Source organism: Exophiala xenobiotica (genome assembly GCF_000835505.1).
Source record: "Exophiala xenobiotica strain CBS 118157 unplaced genomic scaffold supercont1.2, whole genome shotgun sequence".
NCBI lineage: Eukaryota > Fungi > Ascomycota > Eurotiomycetes > Chaetothyriales > Herpotrichiellaceae > Exophiala > Exophiala xenobiotica.
Window position 1 is genome coordinate 2,721,613 of NW_013562493.1, and position 19,035 is coordinate 2,740,647.

The 19,035-nt window shown below is 52.1% G+C and overlaps 7 protein-coding genes across 7 annotated transcripts; 3 read left to right on the forward strand and 4 right to left on the reverse strand.

Moving 5' to 3' along the window:
* Positions 1-1,358: 1,358 nt before the first annotated feature.
* Positions 1,359-3,241, forward strand: PV05_03216 (uncharacterized protein). The gene has a single exon (XM_013463847.1). It carries the CDS (start codon positions 1,586-1,588, stop codon positions 3,011-3,013), a length of 1,428 nt encoding a protein of 475 aa, XP_013319301.1. The 5' UTR covers positions 1,359-1,585; the 3' UTR covers positions 3,014-3,241.
* Positions 3,242-3,755: 514 nt separating this feature from the next.
* Positions 3,756-4,836, reverse strand: PV05_03217 (uncharacterized protein). Its single transcript, XM_013463848.1, has 3 exons — positions 4,432-4,836; positions 4,223-4,345; positions 3,756-4,138 (listed from the first exon to the last, which is right to left on the reverse strand). Exons 1-3 carry the CDS (start codon positions 4,691-4,693, stop codon positions 4,074-4,076), a joined length of 450 nt encoding a protein of 149 aa, XP_013319302.1. The 5' UTR covers positions 4,694-4,836; the 3' UTR covers positions 3,756-4,073.
* A 61-nt stretch (positions 4,837-4,897) lies between these two features.
* On the reverse strand, positions 4,898-6,881 carry PV05_03218 (uncharacterized protein). Its single transcript, XM_013463849.1, has 2 exons — positions 6,357-6,881; positions 4,898-6,299 (listed from the first exon to the last, which is right to left on the reverse strand). The coding sequence occupies exons 1-2, from the start codon at positions 6,789-6,791 to the stop codon at positions 5,196-5,198; spliced, it is 1,539 nt and encodes a 512-aa protein (XP_013319303.1). The 5' UTR covers positions 6,792-6,881; the 3' UTR covers positions 4,898-5,195.
* A 1,763-nt stretch (positions 6,882-8,644) lies between these two features.
* PV05_03219 (uncharacterized protein) lies at positions 8,645-9,997 on the reverse strand (the record flags this gene model as incomplete). The annotated part of the gene is made up of 3 exons (XM_013463850.1): positions 8,645-9,098; positions 9,204-9,429; positions 9,499-9,997. The coding sequence occupies 3 exons, from the start codon at positions 9,995-9,997 to the stop codon at positions 8,645-8,647; spliced, it is 1,179 nt and encodes a 392-aa protein (XP_013319304.1).
* A 3,216-nt stretch (positions 9,998-13,213) lies between these two features.
* PV05_03220 (uncharacterized protein) lies at positions 13,214-13,994 on the forward strand (the record flags this gene model as incomplete). The annotated part of the gene is made up of 2 exons (XM_013463851.1): positions 13,214-13,378; positions 13,428-13,994. The coding sequence occupies 2 exons, from the start codon at positions 13,214-13,216 to the stop codon at positions 13,992-13,994; spliced, it is 732 nt and encodes a 243-aa protein (XP_013319305.1).
* Positions 13,995-14,767: 773 nt separating this feature from the next.
* PV05_03221 (uncharacterized protein) lies at positions 14,768-17,102 on the forward strand (the record flags this gene model as incomplete). Its single annotated transcript, XM_013463852.1, has 7 exons — positions 14,768-15,060; positions 15,129-15,157; positions 15,231-16,031; positions 16,096-16,575; positions 16,637-16,740; positions 16,798-16,897; positions 16,972-17,102. The coding sequence occupies 7 exons, from the start codon at positions 14,768-14,770 to the stop codon at positions 17,100-17,102; spliced, it is 1,938 nt and encodes a 645-aa protein (XP_013319306.1).
* Positions 17,103-17,332: 230 nt separating this feature from the next.
* PV05_03222 (uncharacterized protein) lies at positions 17,333-18,886 on the reverse strand (the record flags this gene model as incomplete). Its single annotated transcript, XM_013463853.1, has 1 exon — positions 17,333-18,886. The coding sequence occupies one exon, from the start codon at positions 18,884-18,886 to the stop codon at positions 17,333-17,335; it is 1,554 nt and encodes a 517-aa protein (XP_013319307.1).
* Positions 18,887-19,035: the final 149 nt, after the last annotated feature.

Here is a 19,035-nt window from a genome sequence, read left to right on the forward strand (position 1 = left end):
GAAGCAGCCGATCTCTCATCCTCCCATCTTGCTTACCTGACATAAATGATGATACTGAGTCGTCGCAAGGAGACCATCAATACCAAACTCAGAAGCAAATCACGCGACTATTCTCGGCCGTGTGTCCTTCGATTAATATGCGGTTACAAGTCTGTAGCCGCCTCCTGTTGTGGACTTCAATTGCAGGCGCTTCGAGCCTTCTGAGTCTGACTTCCAATCCAGGCACATTATGCATGACGCCTCCAGTTCTGGCCAGGGGAGGCGTCTCTTCCATCCTGAATGTTTTTCATCCAAGGCAACCCTCAGTGAACTGCCTGACTTCACAGATCTCGCGAAATGTCAGGTATCAAGGCCGAAATTGAAGGCTAGTGAGGCTCACTGACTGTCACTCGAGCTGCCCTTCAACCGACTCGGAAGGCTGTCGCAACGCCCTCTTGACGGACCTGGGCATACCGTGGCGTCGGGCGCAAGCGATTGACTATTCTACAACCCAGAAGTTTGGGCAGATTTCTTGACTCGTGCTATGGTACACGAGATTTTCGATGCGGCCTCGAGCGCAAGCATGCGGTTAGCCGTCATGGCCGTACACATACGGAGACCCTGACACCGACCCAAGCAGGCTGCAGCACTGACCGTACTGAAAGATGCTGGCTTCCCTCGTCGCTGTTTATTCTCACCTCAGGTTGTATTATGGACAGGATAGCGACCTGGCGGCTGTCAGAATCTTGACAATGCCGGTGTTTGCAAACGTTTTCCCCCCGAGGCCATCAGGAACCCTCCACCCACCACCCACAGAGACGAAGCTACTTGTTGCGCTGTGAGAATGCATGATTTTCATATTCCGCCCAAACCCCTCCAATCGAGAGGTAACAATGTGTACGAAGCAATCCGGTGCTGACCCGGTCTCATCTTTGCGATCGGGCATGATTTTCAGAGTCTCCAACCCGAGGGAGATCCTAGTTTGGTTGCTCAGAGTGCTCCAGGAAAGTATTTGATGTATGTGAACATTAGCTCCTGATCTCGACTTGCGCTTCATTTCATTTGTCAGCCGCCTCGACACTTAAGCGAGAGTATTGAATCCGCAGTAAAGGGCGAAATGATATACATATGTCGAAATGTCGATGCTCCGGGGAAGGCCTCCGTCGAGCTCTGTACGAGTGCCGGTCGGTATGGAGTACTTTGCTCGTGTTTGCTCTATCTCAAAGGTTTCGGGATCGGCTCGGCCAGGCACTAAGGTGAGTGGATGATCCTGGTGCCCAGCCTGATGATGCCTGTCAACCTACGGAGGAAATCCGCAGCTGTAACGTTCCATCGCTAAATTTGCTTCAAACACTTGCTTGAGAACCCCTCTCTCCTTTTATCAACCTAGCCATTCATCCACGGCGACTGACACAGGCAAACATGTCGACAGCTCAGTGCTACGGCAACGGGGACGGCAATAAGCCTTCCGTTGGTGGGTGAAGCCGACCACTTTTCGTCTACAACGAACGGAAGGGTGAGGACCTTCCGTGGCGAGACCCTCAAACTAGAAATTTGGCGCGTGCTCGTCGTTTTGCAATCCTTATCTCTTGCCATATCCATCATCATGGGTAGACTGCCGGAGCGCAAAGTCGAGCAGCGCGAAACTGCAGGTGCCGGCAGCAGTGCCAGCGACAACTCCCAGTTCCTAGCACCTGAAGCCATTCGCCGACCATCACCAGCCAGACGGACGTTATCTCGCATTAGCACGACTTCCAACGTCCCCTACAAGGTGTACAAACGTCGATTCTTTGGCCTCGCGCAACTCGTCCTGCTCAATATCGTCGTATCCTGGGACTGGATCGCCTTCGCGCCCGTCTCGTCCACGTCGGCGCAGTACTTCCACACGACCGAGACCAACATCAACTGGGTGTCCACGGCTTTTCTGTTCGCCTTCTGCATCACCACGCCCGCGACATTCTACGTCTTGCACAAACATGGGCCCAAGACCGCGATCATCATCGCCGCCAGCCTCCTGCTCGTGGGCAACTGGATCAAATACGGTGCCACCAAAGCCAACAACTTCGCCGGAGTTATGGTCGGCCAGTTGATCATCGGCTTCGCTCAACCCTTTGTCCTCTCCTCTCCCACATCCTACAGCAACATATGGTTCAGCCCTGCCGGACGCACCACCGCGACGGCACTCGCATCCTTATCGAACCCTTTCGGTGCCGCGCTCGGCCAGTTGATCTCACCCTTCTGGGCTAAGAAACCGTCCGACATCCCGAACATGATCCTGTACATCTCGATCATCTCCAGCGTGGCGTGTGTGCCAGCGTTCTTCATCCCCGCGAAACCGCCCACGCCGCCCTCCGCCGGCAGCGTGCCAGACCACATGGACCGCGCGAGCTTGACCAAGGACCTTCGCATCCTCTCACGCAGTGTCGAATTCTACCTCATGTTCATCCCGTTCGTCGTGTACGTGGGCTTCTTCAACGCTTTTTCCAGCTTGATAAATCAGATCCTCGAGCCGTATGGGTCCAGCGAGACAGACGCCGGGATTGCGGGTGCCGTGCTCATCGTCGTCGGGCTGGTCTGCGCAGCCATCTCGTCCCCCATCATCGATCGGTACAAGTGTTATCTGTGGTACATCCGGTGCGCAATCCCATTCCTGGCGATCGGGTATCTGATCATCATATGGGCTCCACAGTCACATTCGCTTGCGTACGTGGACGTGGTCTGCGCCATCCTCGGCGCCGCGAGTTTCGGCCTCGTGCCCGTGGTTCTCGAGTTTCTCGTCGAGATTCACTACCCGCTGGGTCCGGAGCTGGGGAGCAGTCTGTGCTGGTGCGGCGGTCAGTTGCTCGGTGGTATCTTCATTGTCATTATGACTGCGCTGAAGCATGGGAAAGACGCGAGTCCCCCGCAGAATATGAAGCGCGCTTTGATCTTTCAGGCCGTGCTGGCTATTTCCGTTGCGCCGTTGCCCCTGTGTCTGGGTCTCTTCGGGCGCCGCGCGCAGGTCAGGAAGCTGAGATGGGAAGCGGATCGGTAACAACGAGGCGCACTTTGAGCAGGTCGTCGAAGAGCTGGACCACGACGAGCAGACCATTGATGTTGAGCCTACGAGTCCGGCAAGGGGCATTTGAGATTCTGCTGCCATTTGATGCAATGAATATAAGGGCAATCTTGGATATTTAGGATAGCGCGCAATATGGGCAGCAGCTCGGCGATCTCTGAAGAATCTACTATAGTAGGCCACAATTAATGAGAGAACTTCTGCAGTCTTTGGCCATAGTCACCGAGGGCATGTTTTCACGAATAATGGGGCTCGATGGCGGCTATCGAGAGATGTTCCACGAGGAAGTGAGAATGACGATACTGATGTCGGTAGCCGCCAGCATGTACGAGCGATATCCACCTCATGTCCCATGTACGCAGTGATCAATGTCCGGCTTGGTCCTTTTCTTGCTCGAACTGGTATTTAGTATCGGCCATCAGGCGCGGTGAAGCGCCCTCATGCATCGGCACACTCGCTCATGCCCCGAATCAAGATATAAGAAGCTATTGGGGACGTCGAGGGCCAGAAATTGCTTCACGACTGAGACGTGTTTGGAGTGGGACATTCGGCTGATCAGCCCAACTGATAAATGTTGACGAAATGGCGATGGCAATGCAGAGCACATCAATGGTCTTCCGTCGCGACAATCATTTCTGATGTCCCCTAAGATGAGTTAAAACAAGAACACCACAAGGGTGGAGTGAACCGTCAGACGAAAGATAGAGGAAACAATGAATGCAAAAAAATAACTCTTTCGTTTTATTCTGATGATAGCTGTACAGGCGTGACTATTTGTGGGTTGATGTCATTGTTCATCGGAGAGCCAGAAATCCCTCCAGAACCAAAATCTTGCCAGCCAAACGCATATGCGGCCGCGCATGGAGAGGAGACTGGCAAGAAGCTTGCTTGCTGCTCTGGTCCACTGTTCTCATTATCGTGCAGATGCAGTGCTGCAGTCTTCTGTACAAGGGTTCATTCCCATAGCATCCGCAAGTCCGAAAAAATTGGACGTGTTTGGCATCGGTGGAGGAGCGGTTTGAGTGAGGATGCTTGTCTATTTTAGCTGCTTGAACAGCTTGACGGCAGCGCATTGCGTCGCGCAGTGTTGGAGGTGGAAGTCTGCCCTGAAGTCAGCTATGTCCTGGTATACTCGAATGACAGCTTAGTCGCCACCGACTCAGCGACATATATGCGGAGACGTACATTCTTCCACGCAGTCCTCTTTGGGTCCTTTGTGGTCTGGGTTCTCTTCGGCTGAGGTGACCCGTTCGACGCACTCGTCGTAGTGGTGCTTGTAGCCTGAGCATTGCGCGGATTTGGCGCAGTCTGCCGATTCAATATTTGGTCAGCATCAATTCTCGTGTGATAGCCGCAATATATGCGTATGCCTCTGTGACTCGGCGTAAACATACCCTCTTCTAGTTGTGGCTTGGGATCCACGGGTTCCTCTTCCTCTTCTTCCTCCTCTTCTTCTTCATCATCATCACCTCCCTCCTCTTCATCACCACCTTCCTCGTCTCCTCCCTCTTCTTTGTCATCACCGCCGTCTTCATCATTTGCTTCATCATCTCCACCTTCCTTTGACTCGTCATCGTCGGCGGGAGCCTCGGCATGGACGTCCTGGACGAAGGACACCGAGCTCAGCAGGTCGGAAAAGAAATCTGTGATCCCCATCTTGATCGCTATCGCGCCACAGCGCCGCAACTGAGAGGGAGGATGTGTAGGTGGGAATAGGGAGACCTGTCAGTAGAAGCACAGCACTCTGCGGACACGTTGATATGGTCGAGGTGTCCTCCTGTGGTGTACAAGTGGTAACGAGAAACTTGGGTGCAGGAAGAGCTTCGGATCGAGCTTGGAATTGAACAACTCTGATTGGGTGGCTGGATATTTCACAACTTTACTATTCCCGGACAGTGTGCTTGCCGTCTTAAGGTAGAATATGACAGCCTCTCTCGACGTTATAACGGCGGCATCCGTGACGTACTTACTGACTCAACCAACGACGCACTACAAGACAGGACTTCCCGCAACAAGTCACCGTCTAGGACATGTGACGAACAAGTCATGAAGTACTCTTGAAGGACGAAACAAGGTCAAATGAAAACAGCACCGGACATCAAGGGCAAGAGCAGCTGAACGAAACATCTGATGTACGCCATCGCCGTGACACATTGCTTCAGAACCGATCATGCAGGGACATCTCGAAGACTTCGCATAATTTTTCATCGTAGGCAATCTTGTCTTCGACTTTCTTTTTGATGAAAGCGTTGGCATTTTCCGTCCAGTACTGGTAAGTCGATATATAAAAGTCGGTGCTGTCCTCATCCACCTTATGAAAACGCGGCTGGATGCGATCATACAGGAGTGTATGAAGACCGGTCGAGCTTTGCAAGGCAAGCACATACCAGAATGTACCCAGTGTCCAGGTCCTGTTCACAATAGACGAGCATCGAAAGTTATCGTCACAGCGACCAAGGTATCCTTCTTCCTTTTCAAAGATTCCCATGAACTCTTCCCGGGACACGTTGTAGTTATCGACGTCAATCTCGTCCACGGCCTGACTTGTCAGCCAACGAGGAGTCCGTATAAACTCAAGCGGAAGGACTGCAGTCCATTCGAGATCAATGATACAAGTGACATTCCAATCATCGTCCACAAAGATGTTGTGGACATTGAGGTCAGTCAGAACAGGAGCGAAAGGCCCATGGTTGAGCTTCGGGTCAAAAAATCGAGGACGTAAGGCGCGTAGGAGCACCAGGGCGCACATCTGACTGACGCAGTCCCCTGCATCGTTGACTGCGTTGGGCTGATGTTGTAGACGACTGTCGTGACAAGACAACAGAGCATCGACATATGCGTCGGCGGTACAGAATGTACGGCCTCTTGGGATATCAAGAGGAATTCCATCGTTCTCCAAATCTTGTATCTCTAGCGTAAGAGGTCGGTTTTCTAACCGCAGAAGACCTTGGTCGTCGATGATGAATGATCCAACTCGGTGATAATGAATCCGGGTCATTGCCAGTATGATTCGTGAGAGGCTGCGAAATAAATTGCTCCTGAGCTCTTTGTTCATTCGGCCAGTCTCCCATGTATCTGCTAGCGCTTTTCCCCTTGTCTGATCAACATACTCTATGAGTATATATCCCCCTAACTCATGCGACAGACTGGTGTGATGAGGGATTAGGTCGGAGGGAACAGGACGACCGAACCAAGACAGGAACCGATGTCGAAGGAAACGTAGTAAACGGGTGAGCAGAGGGCGATGCGTAACTGCAGTAAACTGTACAACGTTAATAAGAAGTTCCTAATTTTGCCCAGAGCATGGAAGAGGACATACGCATTGGCCGCTTGAGAGGGCAAATCCATAGAGGCGAGGAATTGGGATCCTCGGGCACTCTTTTTGCATCCATACGTAGGTTGCAGCCTCACACCGAACCTTTTCATCAGCATTTCCCGGACACACCTTGTCGCCGACACGATAAGGGAGCGGAAATCGAATAAGAACACGTTTCGAGTCGGCCAAAGTTACTGGGATGCATAGATTGAAGCTGCCCTGCATCCAGTCCTTGGGAGCCGCGACCTGACACGTTGAAGAAGGTACATTGAGATGATGAGCGACTCGCTTCTGAATTAGGATCTGACGTCTGTAAAGGAAATTGTAGAACTCGAGTTGCGCCTTGGGATATGTTAGTTGGTGAACGGTGTTGATTTCTCTTTGTCTGGCCTCCTCGTATGTGACATTTTCCCGTAGGAGGGGAAGTGTCGTGGGCATAGTGAATGCATGGCCAATGCAAGAGGGGGAAGTTCTTCCCCAGTCAGAAGAACTGGTGCTGAGATACCAGAGGTTTAGTGTCCTCAGTTGATTGTCTGGGTCGCATACGGAGTACGGTGTAGTCCTAGGAGTCGAGGAATGGACCATTTTTCTTAGGAAAGTATGCCGATGTCGCCAAGGAACTTTGACCCTGCACGACCCTGGCACCAGACTAGCCAGCCAGCCTCGTAGCCAACCGTCCCATCTCAACTCCAACTGCCACGGCTCGACAGTCACAGTAACTCTCACGAGCAGGTACTTTAGTCCTTATCTTCACCAGGTGGTGGAGGCTAGGATGTGACTGAGGCATCTCGTCGAATGAGCAGAGAACACGCTCAAGTTACGAGTAAGGTTCGACCGGAGCCTGACACGGCAGGGCAGAATTCCGGCAAAGAGCTAGGACAACGCCATCATCAGGCGCTGCTGTGGCCATATACTTTATTTGTCGCTACAAGGTCTTCCCAGTCAAGCGTCCACACCGGTTAGAAGTTACAGCTTTTGGAATGTTTGACCCAGCCATCTAAATTCTGAACTTCCCTGGAGAGACACGACCTTGCTTGGCCGGCGCTGCCTTTTTTTTCACATTGTCGAGGTTGCAATTCCCGCTCCATCCCTTCCTTCCTTGCTGCCTTCGTACCTCTCGAACTCAATATGGCCTACTGTCTATGTTGACTCCCACTGATGGCAATGACGTCTTTTGCTAGTTTTTACACGGGACCGATTGTTCAGCAGAGATATGATGATACCGATATGGTAACTAAGGTCGCTGCGAAAGTTATGCATCGACCAGAAATCTCCATGGTTGCCCTTCTGAACTATTCGTGGACTTGCGCCGTGGCTAATGACGAATTTCGCAAATAAATTGCTCGTCGGCTTCAGACTATTCTAGCCTTCGCCTCCTTCAAAACGCAGCACGGCTATGAGAGCCGTGCCTTCTCCTCCATTGAGCGCGAATTCACCGAAAATGTACGGGGAAAGAGACCATTTGTGGAGGATGATATCACTTCGGATTGCGGCTCAACACATGATGAAGACGGAGATTTTCTCCACCACTCGCCAACACCAAATCGTTCTTCGTCAAAATTGGCAAGTCCAGTATTCAAAGTCCCTCCACTTCCAGCTAGGGTACGAAAACGGGCCGGATTGCCGTCAACACTTCGTTCTGATGGACAGGCCTACAGTATAATTCGGAAGAGGGCTCCCAGCCAAGCACACTCGCCACGTCCGCTGAGTTTTAATCACTATATCAACACCAAAACTCTTCGTAGAGAGTAGGAACGGCAGTATAGGTCACAGTGAGGAGCAACATGGGACAGAATGAGTTCCTTTGGTAGAGGGTGGTAACTAGAGTATAGCCTTATGTGGCTCATTCCATTGACACACAGTGTTACCCCTTTATTGTGCTCAAACTTCAACAGACCTGTGGCTTTGGCACAACCGATCGCTGCTCTTACTGCTTCCATGGTTGGCTTTCATTCTAACCATATATGAATGAAGAGTCCGCAGGAATAACACCATAACTCTCCCCAAGCCGGTCGCAAACTGCCGCTCACAGCGCAGCTTATCTCTCCGACCAACACACAACGCCAAATCGTATGCTCTATCCTCGCCACAGAAGCAACCAAAGCTCTCACGCCCGTTACCAAAAGACACATGGGACAGCCACATGCACATGCTCGAACCAGAACGAAATAACCCAAGCAATAAATACAGACCTCACGCCCACACAAACGACGATACCAGGACTTTCTACTCAACTGTTCTGGAGTTTGCTTTCGAGACCCATATATCATCCTGGAAGGGAGCCAGCTTCATCAGGGATGTAACTTGCATCCAACACACGGCGCAGGAGGTTGCACGCTCTGATAGATGTCAGGCCTGGGCTTCCCGGCCACATTCAAGTAACCGACTCCTCCCTTGTCCAAACGGAAAATGGCATGATCGACCAAGGTCATCGTCCCGGGCACAAGCATGTGCATGTCGACGATGGTTGCTCCGCCCGGTGGAACACTTAAGGTCGAGACAAATTGCGCCGGCGGGCTGACAACATCGCCATCACGATACGCACGTCTGAAATTGCCCCCAATCACATGGAAAGCACTCGTCAGATTCGGTCCTGCATTGCCGAAAAAGATGCGTACGGTATCGTTGACATTTGCTTTCAAAGGCTTATCTCGGGTCAAGGCTAACTCCCTCCCGTTGAAAACGACGGCCTCGGGCTCTTCGCGCAGTGCATTGGGATAGGAAAATTCCACCTGGTTCGACTTCCTGCCGTTATCGTCCACCTCGGGTGGCTCGTGGTACTACTCACTTTGCATCACATAATACTCTTTATCTACAGCAGGAAGATCATGCTCTACTGGCTAGACGTACATCAGCCCGAACATCCCATTGGCGATGTAGACTGACACCGGGGCCGCTGCGCAATGATAGACAAAGAGTCCGGGACACAGTAGCTTGAATCTTGCCGTCTTAGTTTGATTTTCCTCGGTCGTCGTCACCGCCGAACCGCCCCCTGGGCCCAGAATAGCGTAGCAGTCGATGTTATGCGGCATTCTACTCTCGTCCTTATTAGTGAATGTCACTTCTATAATGTCACCTACACGTGCGCGAATAAAAGGTCCCGGAACCTGGTCGTTGAATGTCTACTGTTCGTACTTGTATGTACCTGTCAATTGTGTCTTCTTTATGGTTCTTGTTAGATCCACCTTTAGAACCACGGGATAATCGCGGGTGATAGATGGAGGGACGTTTGGTGCACTCGTCAGTACGGCTTCTTCCACGGGATGTCGTGCCAGATCCAAAGATTCATGTTCTAGCTTCGTATCGATATCGGCCATATAGGCCCTATTCTCGTGTGCGACGGGCTTAGAGGGAGTCACTGGCGCCGTATGTAGGACAAGTCGCTTGTCGTAGCCGTGCGTGTGAGAGTGAGCGTGGTCGCGGGCATAGTGTTTGATGCTAGTATAGTGAGGAGCTTCAGCGTGGACAGTCGTTTGAGAGGAGAACAACCAGAGAGTTGCAGCTCCAGACACGGCCACTACCGGCACAAGCGAATACCGCTTGAAGGTCGCTGTCTGCGTAAGTGTGGTCCCTCTCACTCTGCCCGCGTTTGACTTGGCGATTCCGATCCACGACCTGCTGACCAAGTGTGAGAGGTTGTTCATGGTGAAAAAGTCGCCAGGGTAACGTGCATGGTCTCGTAAAGATGATGAGTTGAGTAAAACCAAAGTCGGCAATGGAAGGAGCAATGAATAATGGCAGATCGAGTCCCTCGATCAATAACTAGTGTGGTATGATGGTTGCATGTCAATTAAAATCCATTGAAATAGCGCGTATTCGACATCTCCGCGGGCATGTCCTGAACTCGGTCGGTGGCAGATCGAGGTATGAGCGGGTTTACACGCAAAACCATTCTTTCTTGCTCCTCGAATGTACATTCCCACTGTGTTGGCAGTATTATCTTGGCTCGGCATCATGCGAATCTCTGCGACAAGAACCTGAGTGTGCTGAAGTGCTCCTATGTGTCTGCGAATTAGCAGAGGCTGAAGGGCGGGACAACTTACGTAACAACCAGTACCAAATCACTCACTATCCAGGTAAGTAGACACTAGTATCACAGTAGTTGGTCAGAACAACGGCATGGAAATATTTCCGGACTCGGTAACGACATGCTGGATTTCGCCAGCCAGCCGATTTGCATGCCGGGCACGCTCAGAGGTGCACTGTGCTTTACCCAGCCCGGTCGCAATAGGAGTAGACTCGTGGCTTGTAGATCTATGCTTCAACAGCATGTTAAGGCCAGGATGGCATATAGGACCGTGGCCGACTTGTACACATTACCTGGCCTGAGCCAAGGGTTGAATCGGCGGCGGCCACATCTTCGCTCTCGGCCATTCTCATGGGCAGATATCCAAGACGGGCAGAAGCACGGTGGATTCCTCTGTTGTCCTTGACGTGGCCTCTGCGTGGGCTGTGTCCAGTTTCGCCCAAGCACAACAAAGTCTGCTGCATCCGAAGGTCAACGAAGAGTAAGGGAGGACAGGAAGAGATGGCTACAATCTCTTGATTGTAGACATCAGAAACTGCGTTCAGGTATTGCTGCGCCGCCAGGCATGTAAGTTGACATTTCGCGGAGTGGTGTTGTTTGCAGCATGCTCGATGCTCTTCTCAGAGTGAGACGTAATGCTGTCCGAACACAGGTAGGAGAGGAAATCACTCGGTCATAAAAAATGTCTCCCAAAGTAGTACTAACTAGCGTGCCAAGTCCCTTATACTTAGCTCTGATGCCCTGAGTACTTCTGAAAAGGAGTCTCTTCCTGCGACGGCGATCCTCTCACAGTCAACGTCTCCACTGACCTCCATCGTCTTTAATGCAATTCTCTACATAACACTTAGTGCGGCGGGGAGGGTTTGGTTTTCGGTTATTAAACTTCAGCCCGCAATCCTATGCCAGCCGCCCGCATCCTTCTTAGGGCACCTGTAGCCGGGTCGGCGCTGATTAGAAGTCCAGATGCATGCGGCTGTTGACCACCGGATTCAGGTCAGCTGCGTCAATGGTTGGTGAAGAGGAGCTAGACTGATGAGTGAGAAAGTCGCACAACTCCTCGTGTGTCCGGAGTAGGCCGCCCATTGTGCCTTTCGAAGCAAGTAATTCATAGGCCGGGGATTGAATATCTACGATGGTAGTCCTCGTGTAGGATACGAAGTGTGAAGTGATGAAGGAGGAATGTCAGGTAGGTATGCCGAGACTGACAAGTCTCCATTTCAACAACAGACTGGGCCCGCCGATCATGTCTGAAGCTACCCACCCTAACTAGGTATATCCGAATGATGCTATGGCCTTGGACTCCAACTCGTCCGTAGTAATTCTCTGTGCGTGATGAAGTCCTGGAGGGAACCGTACTCTCCTAGACAGAGATCCTCACAACTGATGAGCTGCCCCATGTCTACATATGACTTCTCCCCTGGTGGCTACGCAAACTTTACGTGAACTCTTTCGGAGGGTAATACCGCCGCGACGACAGAGTGGAGCAGGTCAGGCCACCAAAAAAGCGATGAGAGACAAGGGCTTTAGGTATCACGAAGATTAGTAATGTTCACGACGACAGTGGTATCCTCAAAACAGGGTAATGCATTGGGCGCTGGCTCGTCCCTGCAATTCCTGTTGGTCCAAGTACGATGAGAGCGTCCTGAACTACCGAGACAGTCGCCTCCAATGGGCCTTTCAACGATGCTGCGGTCTTCTTCGGACTTGATGGGCAACCTTATAGGCAAACACCCGCCCATCATAGGCATTATCGTCTGGGAAGTGCGGCTGCGATCGTTGGAGTGAAACCATTGGCGATCAACTTTTGCAGTGAGGTTGTGAATGGACATACAGATGTGGCGCATAGCATGCTGTGCCAGCTTGTACACAGCACCCGCTGTATGACGCTGTTCCATGTCAATCTCCACCAAGTTGAGATGCATGATTGCAAGACCGACGGAGCAGCAGAGGAGCCGGGTGTCTCACTCGCCACTTGACGATGTTCAATTTTAATGACTCTTTCCCGGTCTTTTGCAAAACTGCAAGGAACGACAGAGGAGCCCACCACGCCGATCATCTTTGCAAGGTGGAAGAAGGAGGCTGACCCCTTGGCGACACCTCAGGTCCCTGGGTCGCGGCGTAGAGTATGGACGGCGGAGGTTCAGCAGTACGTTGTGTAGGTGGCGAAGCCGAGTGTGCCATCGTGGAATAGAAGACCTGAAGGGGCCCACAACAGGCTGCGTCAAGAGGTGCAGGATGCGGAGGAGAGGAGATTGCGGACTTTGACACGAGTGTGCTGGGAATGGGCGAGGTCGGTTTCAAGGGGTCGGTGTAGATGTTAGGGTGGCCTATGCAGGCGGAAGCCTGTAATGCACGACAGGTGCATCAAGGTGACGGAGGTGAGCAAGGAAGCAGATGGAGAGTACCTTAAGGAAGAAACGGACGATTGGGACGATCGGGATGGGACGATGGCGAGGGTTCTTGGAGCGGTCAAAGCGGCGGCGCGCCCAGCCTGCGACCATGCCACACTAGCCCGAAACAGGTGAAGCCGCTCGCTGCCTAACCGAAGGCCGACTTCCTGACAACGACATGACAGCAACAAGCCATCAAAGATATCATCAACTTTACACCGAAAGTGTATCCCTTACCATTAACCCGCTTGTGTCGCTTCCAAAATCCTACAGCCGTCCGCAGGGCGGCGCATCACAAATCTCCAAGGTTTCGCTTCGAGGCCTCCGGCCTAGCTGCCTAAATCTCACATCTCTCACAGCCGGCGTCATGTCCATCAAGTACGCATTTTCGATCGTTTGTACGAGCGAGGCGCGAGCTAATGTTCTTTTGATTTAGCTGGGTCATGCTGGACAGCCAGAAAGGCTTTGTACCATTACCAGGCGAACGGATCATGCACAAGTCGACCCCAAGACTGGCTTTGGCCATCACTACTCCAGCCACGTATCCCGGCAATAATCCCTTGGCCATTCACTGCAACTCGGGCACAGCATATATCACAAACCAAAGAGTGAGTTCATGGTGGACTATGTGCGAGGTGCTCCGACTAATGGGGACAGATCATTTATCTTCCGGACACTGCCACTCCAGAGCTCAAATCGTTTTCGGCGCCACTACTAAACATCCATGACTCTTGTGTCTCGATGCCCTGGTTCGGACCGAATGCATGGCAAGCGGTACTTCAGCCAGTGCCCGGCGGCAACATCCCGACCGCCCATGCCAACATCGAACTCAAGTTGACGTTCAAAGAAGGCGGGGCCCCAGACTTCCATTCGACTTTCGAACGAATCAAGGAGAGACTGCAACAAGTTGTGTCGACGGCCAGGGAGGAAAACCTGACTGGCGGACGACAGGACAGTGTTCTGGACAATGTGAACCTCGACACTGTTCATCTGGACCAACTGCCTTCATACCAGGAGTCTGGAAGTGACAGAGTAGCGTCGTACCAGGGCGCAGACCCTCCTGACCTGCTTGAGTCGCCGGGTGGCATCAGTCAACGGACACCTCCGCAAACGGGCCCGTCGGAACCTCAGCCGCCGCCTGATGCGCCGCCCGGGTACGAGGAGACACAACAGCAGAGCATTCAGGCTGAACTGGAGCGACGATTGTCTCAGTCTCAGCGGTAGAGCCTTTTGAAGCGAAGACATCGGTGTTGAGGCGCTGTGGTTGTCGATTGTTAGCATTCAGGGACTCTTAGTCATCTGAACTCATTACGGCAAAGCATTTTTATCTCGAACCGCGAAGAGCACGTACGGAGCAGCCTACAAAGCCCACGACCCCGGTTATCTGACGACGTCTTCAGCCAGTCATGACGAGTGGCGCACCCTCATTTTGGTGGGACCAAATCAACCTGAGCAATCATCGTCGGGTATCGTGCGCACGTACTGAAGTACATATCCTGCAGTCTCCCTGTCCGGGTTTCCCACATTGGACCATCCACGGTCGTGATCATTATTATCTCCCGTCCAGTTGGCCTCTGCTGCGCAGATCAACTCGAAGTCGCCCTGGCAGTGCGAAGGGCAGTGGTTAGGAGTGTTGACACCTGTACCTAGGTACTACTGTGAGGTGAGCGTTGTTGAAGTCGGCAGACTTTCCAACGGAGGGGAGCTAGTCGAGATAGTCGAGCTATTCCCTTACAGGCCTAGAGCCTGCACGGGCGCAAGTCATGTGCTTCCATCTTCATGCACATCATTATCACCAATCTTCTCCTCAGCCTCGATGTCCCGGATTCTCGTGGATCGAAAAGATTCAGATGAGAAGTCCCTGTCCACGGCAGAACTGGAAGCCGCTTCGCGTCTTATGCTATTGGTGCGAGATTTGACCCTGCGTGATCAAGACATGAAAAGGAATTGCCGGCCGAGCCCGCTCACAGGGCACCGCCGTCACGAGGAAGCAATCTATGACCAACCAACTAGGCTCAATTTGGGATATTCGAGACGAACTCGTTACGACGGGAACTTGGACGCAAGAACTTCGTAACCGATCGACCTTGACGATAACGCCCCTCACTTCCCCGCATGCTTCCCTACTGTGCCAGCTCCCCAGCTCCCCAGGTATATTTGAAAGTCTTGCGGAGGACCAGGTTTCGTCTGCACCCCACAAACGCCGTTTCGAATGTCGATCTCGGCTTTTTGGTCGTCCCGAGCACTTGTGTCTGTTCTACATGGCGAAATTTCGATCCAGAGACGGCTGGTGAGTCTGCCAAAGGCGCTCACAGCCTGTGTTGAGAAAGTTTTCACTGACACGACTTCGTTATGCAGCGCAACCTGTCGAGCGCGACATGTGAAATGTTAGTAAGATTGACTGGGTGGTTGGACAGATCGCACCTAAAGGCAGTCCGCTGACAACAGGGCCATTCTCAGGTGATGAAGTACAACCAGTGTGCGGCCAGTGCAAGAAACGCGATCAGCCCTGCTTACGCGGACAACCGCCGAGTATCAAGTTTCGTGATATCCATCAGCGCAGAGGGGCCTCCACCGCGTCGTCGTCGACGACGACAGCGACGGGATCTGGGACATTCAATCACCGGTTCAGTACAGCGTACAGCGAGACCTCACTGGGTGTTGTGAATCAGTCCCCCTCTAGTTGTCCATTCTCTCCATCCAATCAATACGAGCAAGACGTTCTACGGTCAACATCTGGGACGCTCGCATCACCCAGAGAGTCTCTGCTTATAACTTCGACCGATGATACAAATACAACAAACTCATGGCCCGACGACTACCCCTTGATACCTGGGTCGGAGCTCTTCACAAGCAATAGTATTTCGATCTCGCAGTTATTGCATCCCGCATCCCTTTCACCAGAGTCACAACACTGGATCCCATCCCTGACCAGTGCTGTTCCCCAGTATTCATCAGTCACTCACCAGCAAGGATGTCTTATTCACCACTACAGCGAGAATCTTGGCCGGTGGCTTGATTGCACCGATGCGTCACGCCAATTCACTCTTAAGATTCCAGCCATGGCGAAGACTTCACCGACGCTTCTCCATGCAGTCATGTCTGTGGCGGCAAGGCACATGGGAGACACAGAGGCTGCTGAACAGGCACATCAAGCATGCGTCAAACTCCTCGTAGAACAACTGACTTCTGGAACTGTGGCCGATGACGATGCACTCCTATGCGCCATCGTCATTCTACGTGTCTTTGAGCAGCTCAATGGTAAGTGATCTCTTTAAATTGTGCACTTACGAATGCGTATTGAGTGTCCCCTAACACACCCCAGTGATGGTTACGGGTTTGGATCAGGAACAACATCTCACCGGCTGTTCCGCTCTTATACGCGCGTCACAACCCTCATCCATAGACCCCTCCTCCCCAACGCTGCGACAAGCTGCGTTTTGGATATACGTCAAGCAATGCCTCTACAACGCTTGCGTGAATCAGCAGCCGCCAAACGTAGACAGAAGTCTCACACTCCTGCCTCCGCCCGTCATCGTCGAAAGTGATACTCTCAGCCGACTGCGCGCCGAGACCGCGTGGGCAAACACGATGGTTTGGATGTGTAGTACAGTCCTTCACTTTTGTTTTGGCACAGGCACCACGGATCCGATTGCCCGACTCGGTGAGTGGAAACAATTGACAGAGGCTCTTGAGAACTGGAAAAAGACCAGACCTGCCACCTTTGACCCGGTATGGCACGGACAGGCAGACGAGGGAAGCTCGAATCCTTTTCCCCAGTATTTTTTCACCGCTGATTGGCATGGTAAGTTGTCCCCTCTTGTCCTTTGTTAGCTCCGCTTTCCGTTCATGTCTGACAACGGCAGTGATGGCCTTTGCCTACTATCATCTTGCTTGTATGCTCTTGACCATGTACAAACCCACCCGGTTTGCTGTGCGAAGGATGCATGGCCGGCTTTGGGAATCAGATGTAAGGATTTCCAATACATTAAGACCATGTCCATCAGTTTAACGAAACTTTACTTAGGCCAAAGTAGTCGAGCATGCACGATCCATCTGCGGCGCATGTAAAAACTCCCTTGCGACGGTACCAATGCTCATAACATTGTGCCATGCAGTATTTATATGTACGATCTCCATGACCCCTTCTCCTAACCTGACTCAAGACCGTCGATGAGGTGCTGACTAGGTATCTTTTCAGGGGGCCCACTTATGGTCGACCAACGCGAACGCGACGGCGTCATTGATCTACTCCTATATCTCCAGAAGACACACTCCTGGCCCACCGCTTGGATAATCAGTTCTTTGAAAGAGGAATGGGAAATGCCTTAATATCTGTAAGCGTTGGTGGATCAATGGTATCTAGCACTGTGCCAGCTTGACCATTCTAATCTCAACGGAGCGAAACTAATGTATACCATCACTTCTTGGGTCTCCACGCTCGCTTTCTTTCCCACGTGTGGTATGATACTCGATTCTCAAACGTTACTATTTTCAAGTAAACGATAAAGGTCATTGTTATTCTCTCCACTAATAATGATGGCTTGCAGTCTCCATACTATCTAGCAATAAACCTTGTTGGTTCTCCTCCAGAGCTTCACGGGCATCGGGCCTTGCTTCGCAACCAATGTCTCATAGATGGTCGGTTGCCAGTTTGGTTCGATGAAAGCGAACTCATAGCGTCTGATAATCGTCGCTATGGTCAGACTGATCTCCATGTACGCAATGTTACGGCCCACACAACCTCGGGCACCTGTACTGAAGGGAAAGAACCACTTCTGGAGCTCTGCGCCCCCTTCCCCTAGCCACCGCTCGGGTCGATACTCTTGAGGATCCTCAAACAGCTCTGGATCATGGTGTATTGTCCAGCATGGAGCTGACACTGTGGTGTTCCCGGGAATCCAGTGTCCCGCGATCTCCATGCCGCTCGGGGGCGTGGTGCGCGGAAGGCCCTGGCGCAGTGACGGCCGTTGTCTCAATGCCTCGTCGATGCACGCTCTCAGATACGGCAAGATCTTGAGCTCATCATACGCTGGCACGACTTCCGAGTCTCCGCATACAGCGGTTAACTCTTCGTGTAGCTTGACAAGGCATCGCGGATTCATGATCAGCAGCATCAGAATATTGCAGAGTGCAATTCCTGTCGTGTCGCTGCCTGCGGTCAAGATCAGGGCGACTTCCGCGGTGATCTCACCCACCTCGTGGGGAACAGGCTGCCTGTTCTTCGTCCAGATGAGAGAGTCGAAAATATCATGCAGTTTTTCCCCAGCTCTCTCGCGTGCCAGACGCTGCTTGGTCAGATGGTGCGACCAATTGGTCATGTTGGCGCCTGTCTGCCAACCAGGATGAAAAGCCAGCAACTTGGAGGTGAGCCAGCGCATTTTCCATGACAGACCCATTGTTGCGGTGAGATTTTGGTTCGTGCCGATTCCAAATTCGATATTGGCCTCATATGTCTTCCCACCAATCGTCTCGCACGTGACCACATCATCTCCGGATTTGACGAAGCCCATCTTCTTACTCATTCCAAGGTCGGCAATCATGTCCAGTGTCAAGAGGTTGAGCCAGCGTCGAGCATCAATTGTTTCTCCCTCAGGATGTGTTGTTACGCCAGGAGCGGGCGGGCCGGTACAACGTGCGTCCCATTGCTTGACCAGTTCGAGAATGTCCTCGTGGACACGATGCTCATACTCCTCGATCATCTTCATCGACATGGCGTTGGCGATCAGCTTGCGTTTCCGAGCATGTTCCTCGCGGTCGATGACGTCCAGAACATGTTTATGCGACGACGAGATGGCCTCGTAGAGGTCTGCCTTCAGTGCTGGCGAGGAGTGCCCGTAGATATCTTTGATGGCACGGGGATCTGTGAACGAAAGCTCATTGGGACCGAGGCGCACGATGGGCCCCAACTTCTTGTGGGCTTTGTCGACTGATTGCCAGCGCTGGTAAGTGAACTGTTTCTGCATATGCCATAGATTGGTCACTCCTGCAAGAAATGGTGCGGGATATTGTCGTAGTTTCTTCGAATCATAGAAATATTCGAAAAGAGGTAGTATGATGAAGTAGGCCACAGCGAGCAGCCCACTGGCTTCAGATAAGAGAACGAACAAGAACATTGTAGTAACTTGGGTGTGACGTCAAGCCTTGAGCAAATGTAAATTCATGGAGGTCCCATTTGAAAGTGTTTAACTTGGTTGTAGGTGCATCGCTGCACAAAAGGTGGTCAAGATCCAGGAGGATCAAGATATATCGCGGAACACAAGAG